The following is a 14,757-nucleotide window of genomic DNA, read 5'->3' on the forward strand; positions in this document are numbered from 1 at the left end:
GCAGCAGTGGTAAGATCGTAGACTGAAGTGCAGGAGGTCTCGGGTTCAAATCTAGTCAGGTAAATAAAAAAAAATCTGGTAAATAAAAACATTTCTCATTCCAGATTCATAAAAAAGCTTCTTCTCATATCAGACGTTTAGCTAAAAACTGTAGTATCACACAATATCCGATAAAAAAATCTTTTCTTTTTAATTTTTTTTTTCTGAATTGAAAGTAGGAAGGGTTAGAATTGTTTTTATTGCACTACAAATAACATTTTGATCAGATTAAAATGAGATTTTCGTTTCAACGCATAGTAAACAAGCGTCAAACGTTAGGGCCTCAAAGATTAAAATTTAATTCCTCTAAGGATTAATTATTTGGGGATAAGTTCAAGTAATCCCTGAGGGGATTAAATTTAAATTCTAAAAAAGATTCGGTCGCGTACTGTTAATCCCAAAAAGATTTAGATCTAGGTCCATATTTTTATCTGTGCATAGGCAGCGTGATTCTGTAAGTAGACCAGCAGCTGAAGCAAACAGAGACATAAATTCGGTTGATATTCACTGCATTCTAAACGAAATGACTATCCGTCCGGGAGGTTAAATAGTTTATCTGATTCTATTTGCCAGCGAGGGCGAAGGTCTACCAGGAGCTATTCAAAGACGAGCTTCACTGATAATTACGTTGCCGAATTTCTAGAAAAAGGACCTTTGCGGCTAAAACACCATTCGCCATTTAACGATAGCCTAACAAAAAAAATGGCATTACGGTACTAAGAGAGAACATCCTTCCATTTAAGAAACATGTGACGAGCTAATATCGATGGAGTTATTTGTTCCTAAGGGCTACAATGAACTCCAATTCAAATTCAATGTGCTTGATATAATGGACAAAATCTTATATATGCACTTAAGGACCACTTTTAGCTTAAATAACTTACCTAACACACATGACATCCAAATCCCGGTTTGAAATTCATATCATTCCCATTGATGGTATCGAAAAGTTGTACAATTCGATACAATCGCCGTTCTGAAAGTTCACCCGAAATCGTCAAAGAAAAAGCAATCACCAAAATTGATATGAGTTCAACAAAGAACGACGCTTTCAAGCGGATTTTCTATTATATTGAAAAATGTGCACAAGAATGCATGAACTATAAGCCGTTGTAGACGTTAAGAAGAAAAATTAATGAAAAATTTTCAGATCTCGGTGCATGTTTGGAGAAAGGATTTTGAACAAAATATGTCTCGTTAGTCTCGTAAAATCCCTTTAAAATTCCGATATCCACCCACGCATCTTAAAGTAGATATTTTTCATCATTCACACCGAATTCAATTCCTTAAACAGCTATACCAACTACGTCTATATGTATGAAAAGACGTTGATAGCGTCAGCAACACTAATTAGATAATTACATTTCACATTGATTCTCCCTCAAACCGACTGCGGCAACGGTGTTTTCGACAGTTCTGAAATCGCTAATGCATTAATCAGATCACCATTAAGATTCGTCGTGCTGTCCTTGCTCTCGGAACGTTCGATTAAACTGTCCTCGTTGTAGTTCATTTTAACGAAACTGGAATCCGCATCATTTCCGGTGACATCCGCATCGTCGGCATAATTGGGATTTGTCACTGACAATACACCGTATCTGCCACCCTCGCCTTCCTGCAGACCGGAATACTTTCCTTTGCGATTCTTGTGCAGTCGCGGCGTTGTGTAGAGTTTTAATATTTTGCAATTACACGTTACGAGTAATGTTGTTACAATTCCCTGTAAAATGAAAATCATTTTCATTTGCACTGTTAGTCGGGGAAACATGGTCTACAAGTTATAATTTTTGAAACTGTTTGGGCTACAAGAGACAATACGACCGGCGTAAATATATGAATGTCTAAATACGGAACGGTGACATGATCAAATAGTGAATTATAAGTAAAATGAAATTTTAATTAATTTCACTTTGTCTAGAATACTTTGGAAGAAAATACATCGTCAGTCAATTGGGAATGAAGCTAAATCAGTGAAATTTCATTTTTCCTATGATTCGCTATTTGGATATGTCGCTGCTTTTCAGTCGACAAAAATCGATTTTTGACCGAATGGAACCCCGACTATAAGCTATAAGGACTTAGCTATATAAACAAATTGAATTTGTCTATTTCACTCTTTTTCCTCCCGGTTAAAAACATTTTCTGCAAATTAAATAATAATTACCTGTACACCTTGGGCAATGCTGTACATGGACCAAAATTGTGTTGAATTTCTCAGCGAAGCGATTGCACCGAATGTAACAACTGTTGCGAACATAAGCAATATCTACAACAATAAATCATTTTCCTTCAGTTTACTTGAAAATAAAATATCACGAAAAAAAAGTGCGGAATAACTTAAGTTTTGGTATAATTTGGGTCATGCAGATGGCTGCCATTTATAGAACTATGGTATGTAAGCTGCTCTGACGGGGATATAAGTGAACGACAAATTGATTTCTTTCAAAATGATTTGGACGCATCTGTTTCGGCGATAAGTTGAAATTGAAGTTTATATTTGGTCTGGTGGATGGTTTATGAAAGAAAGATTCTTTTTTTGTTTGTTCGGTATTTGAATGATGGTGGGGCTGCAGTTTAGGTTTATTTAGGTCTTGCGTTATTTATAGAAATTGTGGAAATATGTATTCAAAAGTTCGCAGAGACATATTGAAAATCTACAATGGAGCTCACTGCCATGCCATGTTAGATCAAAGTGCTGCAGTCCAGATAAATTGATTATAGGTACCACATCCAACTTTAATCAAAACCCAAAACTATAGAAGCCTTGATGGTCGTACCATGTTTCTGTGAATACAATCGGCGACAGTTACGGTACTGTAGACCTATGCCAAAGATTCGTTATCTTCAAATTTCTCAAAATTCGTGAAAATTCCTAAAAATTCCTAAAAATTGAAAAATTCGAATTTTCAAAAAAGCGAATTCTCGGCCTAAATCTAGAGTACCTTTAACTGCCGCTGATTGTATTCAATGGCTTGAAATTCACGAAAATTCTCCAGATTCTTCAAAATTCTTTACATTCCAAAAATTTCCCTGATTTCTTTAATACAATTTCCTGAAAATATGCCCTTATTCTAGACTTTGAAGACAGTGAAATGATAACTAAAGGAGTTGCACCGATCAGGCGAAAACTAGTTTTCATCTCTAGTAACGTAAATGTCGGCTTTGCCCTTGCTTACAATGTCATACACATGTCAAAAAAATAATCTTCTACTCAGACAGCTTCCTCTAGTTTCAAACCAAGTACACATTTTCTTCGAACTATATTTTATACGTGAAATCAATGGAATGAGATCAATGGTATATGCTGGTTATCAGAACGATGATGTCATAAAAGTTCATATCGTACATGTCGCCTCTGTGTATAAAAACGACGACACAATGTTATTCATATCACAACAGCATGTATAATGGAAAAAAAAAAATAATTTTCACGACGAAAAAAATGTCATTTCAGTGGTGGACATCAAGGAAATTAAATGTCAACTCCACAATGTTTGACATCAGTTTCGTGTTTGTTTGATAAATCACATTTCATTAGACAAAAAAATAATAATAAATCCATAAATTTGTTGTTCTCTGTGCCCGAGCGGAAGTCGTTCGTATTTACATTCGCATTTGGAGTGGGGAGAATATTGAGATTTTCGAGAAAGTGGATGGGATAGATACAACAAACATTATGTTGTTGAGTCAGTTTTTCCTGGCCTTTCAAGTACTTCTAACTACAGTAGTTCAAAACTGAATTCGTCTGTCTGCCATTTGCCACCTCTTAAGCACGAAACATTTCATAATTAAACAGAAGTGCGACTCGCGTTAACGATTGTTTATGCAAGAGCAGAGCACCCTGTTTATTTGATTATTGCGTGTTGGTGTCTGTTAAAGACGGTAAACCATTGCCTACACTAAGTCATGCAAATAATGATTCCAAAATTTAAATATGGTCAACGCACTTCAAGCGAAAGTGGTACTCTAAATAGGGTACTGAAACTTGACAGTGCTCCATACAAAATTTTACACTGTAAAAAGAGTGGGGATAAAATTTCATACAAAATAGTACTCTATTTGACAGCTGTCATTAATAGCACTTTTGCTTGAAGTGCGTTGATATGGTGAATCTGATAAACTCAAGAGCCTTGCCCGCCGTAGTCGTGTAATTTATGAACGAACTGAATGAATATTCCCTAACTGATGTTGAACTTATGTGATTTTGTATATTACGAATTGTAATCTGATTCAGATCAATCAAATCTCTGCTGGGGTTCAGGTTCACATATTGTAATAATCGAACTTTATTGATTTGCGATCGCCAGTTGGTAAGTTATGCAGCCGAGTCACATGATTTAGAGCTCTTCATTTTATTCAGTTACAACGAGTGTGAACAAATTTTTAATGTCGAAGAGGTAGCTCCCAATGCTTTCCAATTTGGAACTAGGCTGATTCCTTTTACTCAAGAATCCGGAATTCAGAGGCACCCTCGGGTCAAAAATCAATTCATAACAATGTGTAAATTGTTAGTGTTAAGACAAAATAACGCAGGCGACTAGTGCGCTTTTCTGAATTCATTCCATTTGCTATAGTAGTGCCTTTCAGATGTTCCCTTTTGGCGCCTTTTCTTCACATCAAGCGCTTTTTACTGCATTTCACAAGTGCAACTTAGTACCCAGTACCCAGTCCCTGAAACATATCACATGGTATGAGGGCTTTGGATAGCTTTCAAAAGATTTGAACATCTTTTGGATTCCAGCGGAAAAGTGAAATATTTCAGTGGAACACAAAAATAACTTTAAACTCTCGAAAGCTCTTTAAGCAAAGTACGGTACGTTTTTTCAATGTAACATGTCGGAACCAGGACGACCTCTTCTGCATTACGATAGCTTTTGATTTTCTGGTGACAAGTTGAAGATTAGGTACTTTACCGAAATCTGATTTTTGGCACCAGGCTCTAAAATTTTTAACTCCAAGAAGGCAGCCTAGTTTGGAGTTGCTTAGGATTGGGATTTAACGTATTTTGAAAAAAAAAATCCAGCTTTGGTAATCGAAGCTTTGAGTGCTTTTAAGCTTTTATACTAGTTCTCAAAACAATAGGTTTGTTCCAAGTAACTGTAAACACGAACTTTGACAACCCGAACAACGACAATTTCATCCATAGCAACGTCGCTTACGTGATATTTCATACAAATCGACCAACGTCGCCTACGCGATTTACACAGAGGTATTATTGAGGTTATGGTTATATGGATGAAATTTGACAATTCACGCCATTAGTCGTATAAATTTATACGTCAGAGAGAGCTTTTTTCTCCTTTGTTACGATCTGTCAGTTTTTTTATTTTGCGATTTTGTATGGAAATGAAACCTAAAATTGAGATATCTTTGCTGTTTTAAGTGGTTTTTCATATTTTTTGGACCAAAATGTTTTAAAATGTGTTTGGAATCGATTGGCATTAACAGATTGTGTGAAAATATTTTTTTCTATTTTATTATTTTGTTAATGTCAATCGATTCCAAACACACTTTAAAACATTTTGGTCCAAAAAAATACGAAGAACCACTTAAAACAGCAAAGATATCTCAATTTTAGTTTTCATTTCCATACAAAATCGCAACATAAAAAAACAGACAGATCGTAACAAAGGAGAAAAAAGCTCTCTCTGACGTATAAATTTATACGACCAATGGCGAGGATTGGCACCTAAAAGCTTTGACAAGATATGACTGAAGTAGCTTCAGTGAAGCTCAAAAGCGTTCAAAGCGCGGATTAAAAACCATAAATCAATAAATGTCCTCGCTGAGCATGTGATACATTATATTCATTAATGGTTACCGAAATTTACTGAAAATTAATTTTGGGTAAATTCAATTAAAAAAGTTCCAATAATTATAGTCGCTGCTCGTGGTGCCAATCAATTAGTTGCATTTGCAATTTAATTGAGTTCAACTTACCCGAATAAATAGATTTATTTGTAGACCACGTCGTTTTTCCAATTTATTACGTACTCTTGAATCGATTTGCATTCCAGCCGATATTTTTGCAATTTTCTTTGCCGTGAATGCCATGTACAAACCGACGAATAAGAGAATCGAGGACGGTATTAGAAATCCAAAAATGTATCCGGATCCTTTCATTAACCTAATTTTGTCAGAAAAGTAAAGCTTCAGCATTAAATACAATTGCAATCGCCAAATTAAATGGAATGGCTGACAGCCATTGGCTGTGCAGTTTTGGATTATCTTTTTCGTTTTACACCCACTGTTTTATTTAATCAAACAAAAACGTAGACCGAGACCTACCAGCAATTATTGTTCGTATTCAGCTCGGTGATGATAAGCGTTGAAGTCTGTTGACCACTCGAATGATGTTCATTCTCCTTGTATTCAAATGCTGCTGCTACCGCTACCATTATTAATGGAAAACCCCATGAAAGCAGACTGTAAAACGTTTAAAAAAGCGATTAAGTTGAAATGAATGAAATTCTTTTCAAATGTACCATTCAAAGCCAACAATTCAACGAGTCCTTGCAACAGTCGGTTTAATTACAAAACTGAGCAATAAAAGCCAAGCAAATTAAAGGAAACTTAAAACGATGAAAGTTCGGCGTAATTAAAAAGTTTTCCGAATTTCTTCTTAATGAAAAAAAGGAGCGAGGCAAAAAAACCGATCTGCTTTGTCAATTGTGTAAGTAAACCAACCATTGCTGTTGGCGTTGAAAGTATATTTTTTTGTACTAAACACGTTGTTGATGTTGGAGACAACTTGTTTTCAAAGTTATTAAAGACTGAAACAGTGTAACCTAATTGCGAGACTTACCGCCTCATTACACAGGGTCGGATTGTCCGCAAAAAGGCCCACCGTGCAATGTATGCAAAAATCGAAAAGCACGAACAATCTCTAATACAAAAATTGAACCCATAGCCCAGTTCGTGTCTAAGTGCATCGCATGAGCTGATAGCACTGATTGATATAGGAACATAGAAGCTTTTCGTGGCAGATATAATTTTCCACCCATTTCAATGAATTACATTTTGATCGTATTTCCTCCATTGAAAGTAAATTAAGTTTTCATTTTGAATGAATTCTATATGAGTTTAACAAATGAAAGTTGTGAACATTAAATTTATGTGGAAGGTAGAAGCCTCGTTCCAGTGAGCATAAAATCTAAGCTAATCCGAATACTCAAATATGAAACTTCGGGCGCCTTTGTTGTGAAAAACGTTGTGTTGACCTAGGGCGAAAGTATGAAATTTCATTTCGCCGGATGAACTCTCGTTACCCTCGTTACGATCTGGCCACAAACGGTACTCGAAATGAAGTTTCCAACTTTTTTCCATAACAAGGTATAAAAAGGTGAAAAGTTGAGTTTTCGTGTGAATTTTGTAGATCCGAGGCGAAACCGAGATTTTTCATTTTTAACCAGACACGGTTGGTTTGAAACGAGATTAAATAGGGACCGCCGACCACCAATAATTTTTTTTCATATTTATAATGAGTGATGGACAAGAATATCACACAGGAAAAAAATAGCCCGAACCCCTGAGCCGTTTCTGAGAACCAGTGGATGCGCTACCACAAGCAGGCAGACACAGCCTGATCACAAATTTTAATGGGGATCGGTAGAGGGAAAAATTCTAAGATATACTGTGTAAAAATTATTTCCTTCGATCATCTGCTCTCGGAGCAATAACTGTTGAAAGTCAAAGTTTCACCATTTTCGAAGAGTGATATATCTTTGACAAAGTTTCCGCGCCAGCCAGTGCAAATTGATTCTAGACGCGGTTAATAAGCTCTTTCAAATGGCGAAAAAAAAAATTGAAAATGTTCTTTTAAGTTACATTTTCAGAGAAGTTAATTTTTCCGCTACCCTCGGTGAAATTTGGGCACTTCTGACCTTTCTGGTAGCCTTATTTCAAACTTATTTGCCCTTAATATTGTAGCCTGAGGAATAAGCTTTTCAACGATACCAAACATGCCATACTTGATCCACAAGAAGTACTGATGATGATTCAGTTTTCAATCGAAGTCAGTCTACTCGAAAATCCGGAGCCCTCGAAAACGAAATTATTAAATTTCAAGATAATATTACAATTGAATGTCTTTTACTCAATTATATGTATGGCACAGACTCAGAGAGTCATTAAAGTCCACTGCTTTTCAAAAAAATCTTGAAATTTAATAATTTTGTTTTCGAGGACTCCAGATTTTCGAGTAGACTGACTTCGATTGAAAACTGAATCATCAACAGTACTTGTTGTGGATCAAGTATGGCATGTTTGGTATCGTTGAAAAGCTTATTCCTCAGGCTACAATATTAAGGGCAAATAAGTTTGAATTAAGGCTACCAGAAAGGTACAGAAGTGCCCAAATTTCACCGAGGGTAGCGGAAAAATTAACTTCTCTGAAAATGTAACTTAAAAGAACATTTTCAAATTTTTTTTTCGCCATTTGAAAGAGCTTATTAACCGCGTCTAGAATCAATTTGCACTGGCTGGCGCGGAAACTTTGTCAAAGATATATCACTCTTCGAAAATGGTGAAATTTTGACTTTCAACAGTTATTGCTCCGAGAGCAAATGACCGAAAGCAATAATTTTTACACAGTATATCTTAGAATTTTTCCCTCTACCGATCCCCTTTAAAATTTGTGATCAGGCTGTGTCTGCCTGCTTGTGGTAGCGCATCCACTGGTTCTCAGAAACGGCTCAGGGGTTCGGGCTAATTTTTTCCTGTGTGATGTTCTTGTCCATCACTCATTATAAATATGAAAAAAAATTATTGGTGGTCGGCGGTCCCTATTTAATCTCGTTTCAAACCAACCGTGCAGAGTTGTGGAATGGATTTTACATTCTGATGGCGTCGAAAGAAGTGTTTGAAACATGAAAAGTACGGTTTTCGACGCATGTAGCATGTAAACACCTATACACAGGGAAGAAAATAGAAAATTCCAACAAGACCGAAGTTTTGCGGACAGAGCGGCGAATCGCTCCAGTTGAAATTTTCTTTCAGAGAAGAACACATCATCAAATGAAAAAATAATTGGGCCGGGCGTGCATAAAGATTAGTTCCGTCCACTCTACTATAATATTGACCTAAAATCGATGATGCGAACTGCATCAAACAAAAGAGGGATCGCTATGGAAACAGCTGAATTTCGTATATTCATTTCCAATACGCAACATTTTGTATTAATTTCAAATCACATTTCGGAACTTTCGTCATTCAATTGCGAATTCCATTGGGAATAATTTTTGAATTTGCTAAACACAAACAAATTTCCTCTCTTCAGTCGAAATATCATCATAATATGTGTAACTCTCCAACCCCGTACGCTTTATACGTAGTTTACAATGTATTTAATTAACGGAACGTTCCGGCTTATATAATCATCCTGCATTGAAATTATTATTTCGAAAATACAATTATCTCGCACGATTCACCACTCTTGTTATTATAACTTATGACTCGGTAATTATTTGAATAAATCATGAATGTTGAACTTCTTCATTTAAAGCAATGACTCCGGCATATACGCGCCGCACAACCGAATATAATACCTATCTGATAATGACATTATAACTTACCTATAATGGGCCAAAGCACGTCCCATTTTTGCTTCAGGTCTTGGTATTAAATTCGCATTACTTCGAAACAATGTTAGCGAATGATGACAGCAGCAGCATAACCAGCACAGTGCTGCTAATTTCATAAATAACAACGCCAGCGACAAGGATAGACACAGCTCAGCATCCTATATAGAGTGTTGATGCGGGTGGTTGGAAGTTGAAAAATGATGTATTGTTAGGTAAATGTTTTATATCAATGAATGGGGAAAATTGTTTTGCATGAATACGGCGACACCGTCATTTACAGCGTTGGGTGTGAGAAGGATGTGCGGCGGCATAAATGAATATTATGAAAGTAAAAATTTAATAAAGTGTTTACATTAACAATAAATCATAAAAAAAAAAGTTTTTTTTTGTTCGGATGTAATTTAATATGGATGAAGTGATGTTATTGGATTTTATTAAGGCTCCTCTCGCTTCGCGTTTTTTATTTGCTAACAATGACGGTGTGGTATGTAGAGTATATTAATGTGGAGAGAGTGCGTAAATTTCAAAAGTTTATTATGATGCTTCACAGTGTGAAAAGAAATTTCTTTCAATTAATAACAACGAGAATCCGCTAAAAAGGACCTTTGTCTGAAAATTATGTCGTTGAAATTGACAGTGAATTTAAATTTAAATGACATACAGGCTTTCTAATTGCCTTTTTGGACGCTGTATTGACTTTACAATTTAGTTCGACTGCTCAACTCTTCTAACAAGGCCGAAAAAAATTTGGCTTAAGAGGCATCGATACTTAGCTAAAATTGTAGCCTACATTTGTGTGCCTCATATTACAATGTTGATGATGTCTTTCCATCAGAATCCTTTTTCAAAAATGTACGACCACAATTCCGACCATGAATGTGTCAGCTTTCAACAGAAAATAGATTTGGTTGTAGTCGTTTGACCAGCTCGGAGAAAAGTGAGCAGTTTAAGACGAATCTACACATGGCTAAATTGTTGCCTACATTTCGGGGCAAAATTATTATTATTTTGATGATAATTTTGGACTCGAAGCCTTTTTCGAAAAAGTACGACCATCGTTTGGTGTTAAAATGAGTTAGCTTTCAGCAAAAATTTTAATGTTTGTGGTGATGTAGCCTCAGTCCGAGAAAACTCAAAATATGTGTCAATTTCCGTGAAATACTGAGTTTTCTCGGACTGAGGTTCCATCACCACAAACATTAAAATTTTTGCTGAAAGCTAACTCATTTTAACACCAAACGATGGTCGTACATTTTTGAAAAAGACTTCGAGTCCAAAATTATCATCAAAATAATAATAATTTTGCCCCGAAATGTAGGCAACAATTTAGCCATGTGTAGATTCGTCTTAACGAAATTTTCATAAACTGCTCACGTTTCTCAGAGCCGGTATTTTCTGTTGAAAGCTACCACATTCGTGGTCAGAATTGCAGTCGTACATTTTCCAAAAAGAATTCTGGTGAAAAGGTATCATCAAAAGTAAACTAAAATCCGGCATTTAAAAATCGCCCTAATGTATGCTTTTCAGCAAAGGACCGATGCCTCTTAAGTACGTTAGGATCTCGTCTTAAATGGTTACGTACATACTGGCCTTCTACCAAAATGACTGCGTCGGACAAGATTTCACATGGAATTTTTCTAGTCAGTAAATCGTATTCATGATGTCCTAAATTTCACTCTAGTTTCATAATTTGGGTTAATTTAGTGGTTATATACTAAATGACCCTGATGACGTAACCCAAATACGACGAATTTGTATACAAGTGTATAACCTACACAAGGCCGAGATATCAGATAGTGTCTAATCCTCAGAAAGTATTTGTATACTTTGAGGCGTGGGTCAGAAGTTATATTAAGCCGGTAGTCTAGACTGAATTGATGCCTGTAAAAGACTGCTAATGAGGTCTCTAAACAAACGAGCCATCAGAACAGTCGGAGCGTTTGCTGCGACTGAGCCCCGTACAAACCCGTATATCTATTGCGTACGTGACCCTAGTGCGTCTGTCACACTACTTTGACCGTAAGCCTATGCGCCGGTTAAAGTAGTTAAACTAAAATTATTATGTAATGTGTACATCTTAGAAATTGCGCATAGCGCAATTACGAAGCCCCGTACGACGTTCCTTTCAAATAAAACAAAAATTTCAAATAGCCCTAAAATTTTATTTTTTTGAAGGGCTTAGTATCGGCCTCAGTCCGAGGACCCAAATTTAATTTTTTTTTCAACTACATTCTATTCGGCCTTTGATTACCTTCCAAATGACACAAAAATTACGAAAAACGAATGAAATTTACTTGAGTTCTATGTAAAATACACATAGGGCCCTAGTAGATTTTCACTTCTAAGGCCCTAACTCACGGTCCACACACCCGATTTAAAAAAAACTTTTTTTTCCTGGATTGATATTGACAATACCTATCATTTGCCGTGTCATTTACATTTCCATCGTTTATTTTGCCATAAATATCACCAAAAGACCTTAAATCACTTAGGTGGCCCTAACTCACGAAGGGCCGTCCCGAATATGCCCATCTTCGAACTAAGCCTCACTATTTTGACTATCTTTCAGGGAAATTTTTTTTTTTTGAAATCGGATTTGATTTACTCAAGATATCGACGTGACGGACAGACGGACAGACGGCCCAAATTTTTATTGCGGATTCGTCATCTATGAACATAACCAAATGCTTTGCCCTTACCGTCTGCTTCGAATTCCATCAATTACACACGGCATCGTAATCCTATAAGCCCCTTCGTACTTCGTACGGGGCTAAAAATCAATTACATTACACAATAATTACACATCATTCGATCGAATTAGACTACGGCCTTGGGCTAATACTTTACATGGAACCATTTCTGGCTGTTTGGCTGTTTTTAAGTTGACTTAAGAAGATCAAAAATAAAATCCTAAAAAAATTAAATTGTACTCTCCGCGAGCTCGATTCCTTTTTTTGCATTTTTGTATTCAGAGGGTCATAATTATCAAGTACTCCAATCTTCAGGATTTTTATTTTATTTTTGTTTTGTCTTTCCCGAATCGCCATAGTAATGCCTAATTTTAATTTTAATTTTAACTATGCCAAGTATCGTGTTTTTTTGCTAATTATCTTCCTGTGTATTGTCGTTAATGTGTTGTCACCCATATCAAATGTAAATATTGTTATCTTAAGCTTAATCTTAATCGTAAGGACATTTGTATAAGGATTCATTTCCTTCTTGTTCCTTGATCAATAAAATGAATTGAATTGAATTGATTGGCATCCCTAGAAGTTATTCCAACAGACCGAAGACTCAAGAAAGTATAAGCCTCGCTTTAGTAACTCTCGACGGGTCATAACTCACAAGGAAATTGTTGTTGTAAAAACTTAAGCCCAATAAATCCAAAAATAATATTCCAATTTCTCGGTTGAAATTGAAATCAACAATGATTGGGGAAAGTACGAAGCTATAAGTTGCTGCGCTCGTCTGTGCTCATTCGATAACAGTTTGTAATTTTATAATACTACTTTTCGATTTCTGTTTTTAAGAAGTTCTGTAAACACAATGTTCGTGGAATTCGATAACTTTTTGTGTGGATAAAGGCTTAGCATACCGTGCAATAAAAATTATTGTTTTTTTTAGTTCGTTCTACCAAAACACAAATTATTTCGTTCGATTAGCTCGGGCCTCAGCCTGCCCTGTCGTTCGTCCCTGACCTGTATGATATTTTTCCCTACGTTGGATTTTTCGTGTTGATGACATGTGTGAAATATTTTCTCTCCGAAAGTCCAACTACATTGTCACTATAGATACATGTGGGTGGTGATGCTTTATTGAAGAGTTAGGTGCATCCAATATAGACGCTTTCATTCATTTTGACATTTTGTCGAAGCAGAAGTTTGAACTTCAAACGAAGAAAGGGTTCAAACGTTGTTGGGACTGAATGTGGGATTTTGATATTGCATTCTATGAATATTCAAGTCTCAATAAGCAATAATTCATCGTGATGCGTGTTCTTAAATATCATTGAATGAATTTCTTTCTTTTGTATTACACAAAGAAAAATCAGAAATAACTGTGAATCCCATTTGAAAGTCGTTTAACGTCATACATCGACATCAACAGTACATACATGACAACTTAGCTTTTCTACTCTAGTCACTTTCCGATATAAATCCCATTTTTCTTTTAAATCCGTCACAGATCTTTGGATTTACTTTGGCAGACGTTTTTATATTTTCCTATCTTGTACGTAAATTTGATCAGAAATAGTTATTTGTGTACCAAGCGGAAGAAAGTAAAAAGTTGCTTTCCGAGGTTTTCCCGCCATGCTCTAGCCACAAATCAACCGATAAAATGCAAATTACTCTTTTTTCGCAAGGTAGACCCTTTCGCAGCAATGTCATCTGCGGTTTGAAAATTAATATTTTCCCACCTGTGTTGCGAAATAATATTTTTTCATGTTTTGTCTACCAAAGAAAATTGGCATTCGCTTTACATATTCACATCCACGCAAAAAAAATCACTTCGTTTGTTATTCTACGCCGCAAGATGTAAACAAGCAATAAAATGATTTCTTCTAAACAAAATTTGTATTTTAGTTCGATATTGCGAATGAAATATGTAAACATAATGCAAAGCGAGATATTGGCTAGGGATATGAAAATTCTGATTCACAGAAACTGAAAGAAAAATGTATTGCATTTTACGGGTAAGCACTTCAGGACTTGTAAACTAACACAGTATTTTGTATGTGTATTTTTTCATGTTTGAAGAACGGTACAGTTCAATTGCTGCATTTTCCATTGAGTGTTGTAAGTGAGACTCGTTTGAAAACCACTTAAAATTTGAATATTTTTTTTGTTTGATATTATACGAAGATTTACAGTAGATTTATGTGCGTTTGCAGCAGTGACTATTTTGAGAAAACTCAGACATTTCTAAAAATTTCTTACAGTCAGCGACTTTGAAACAGGTGACACATTTTGTGTCAGCTGTTTTTCAGCTGATCCCTTCATGAAACAAAAGTACTTATACTTGGAATTTCTACGATGTTGTCTAGATATCCACTAGGGCTACCTTCGTTCGTTCTAGCCCTTCTTGGACAATTTGAGAAATATTTTTTGAAAAACTTTACAGTCGGAGCACGGTGTGC

General features: G+C 35.8%; 1 protein-coding gene across 1 annotated transcript in view; it reads right to left on the reverse strand.

Moving 5' to 3' along the window:
* Positions 1–243: 243 nt before the first annotated feature.
* Positions 244–14,757, reverse strand: part of LOC119074516 (adhesion G protein-coupled receptor L4-like) — a 100,305-nt gene continuing 85,791 nt past the window's right edge. The window contains exons 4-8 of the mRNA XM_037180679.1: positions 9,612–9,778; positions 6,328–6,465; positions 5,980–6,166; positions 2,204–2,305; positions 244–1,759 (exon numbers count right to left, since the gene is read on the reverse strand). Of these exons, the coding sequence (XP_037036574.1) occupies positions 1,421–1,759; positions 2,204–2,305; positions 5,980–6,166; positions 6,328–6,465; positions 9,612–9,778 (933 nt within the window). The 3' untranslated portion in view covers positions 244–1,420. The remainder of the gene's footprint in view (positions 1,760–2,203; positions 2,306–5,979; positions 6,167–6,327; positions 6,466–9,611; positions 9,779–14,757) is intronic.

Source organism: Bradysia coprophila, unplaced genomic scaffold, assembly GCF_014529535.1.
Source record: "Bradysia coprophila strain Holo2 unplaced genomic scaffold, BU_Bcop_v1 contig_151, whole genome shotgun sequence".
Lineage (NCBI taxonomy): Eukaryota > Metazoa > Arthropoda > Insecta > Diptera > Sciaridae > Bradysia > Bradysia coprophila.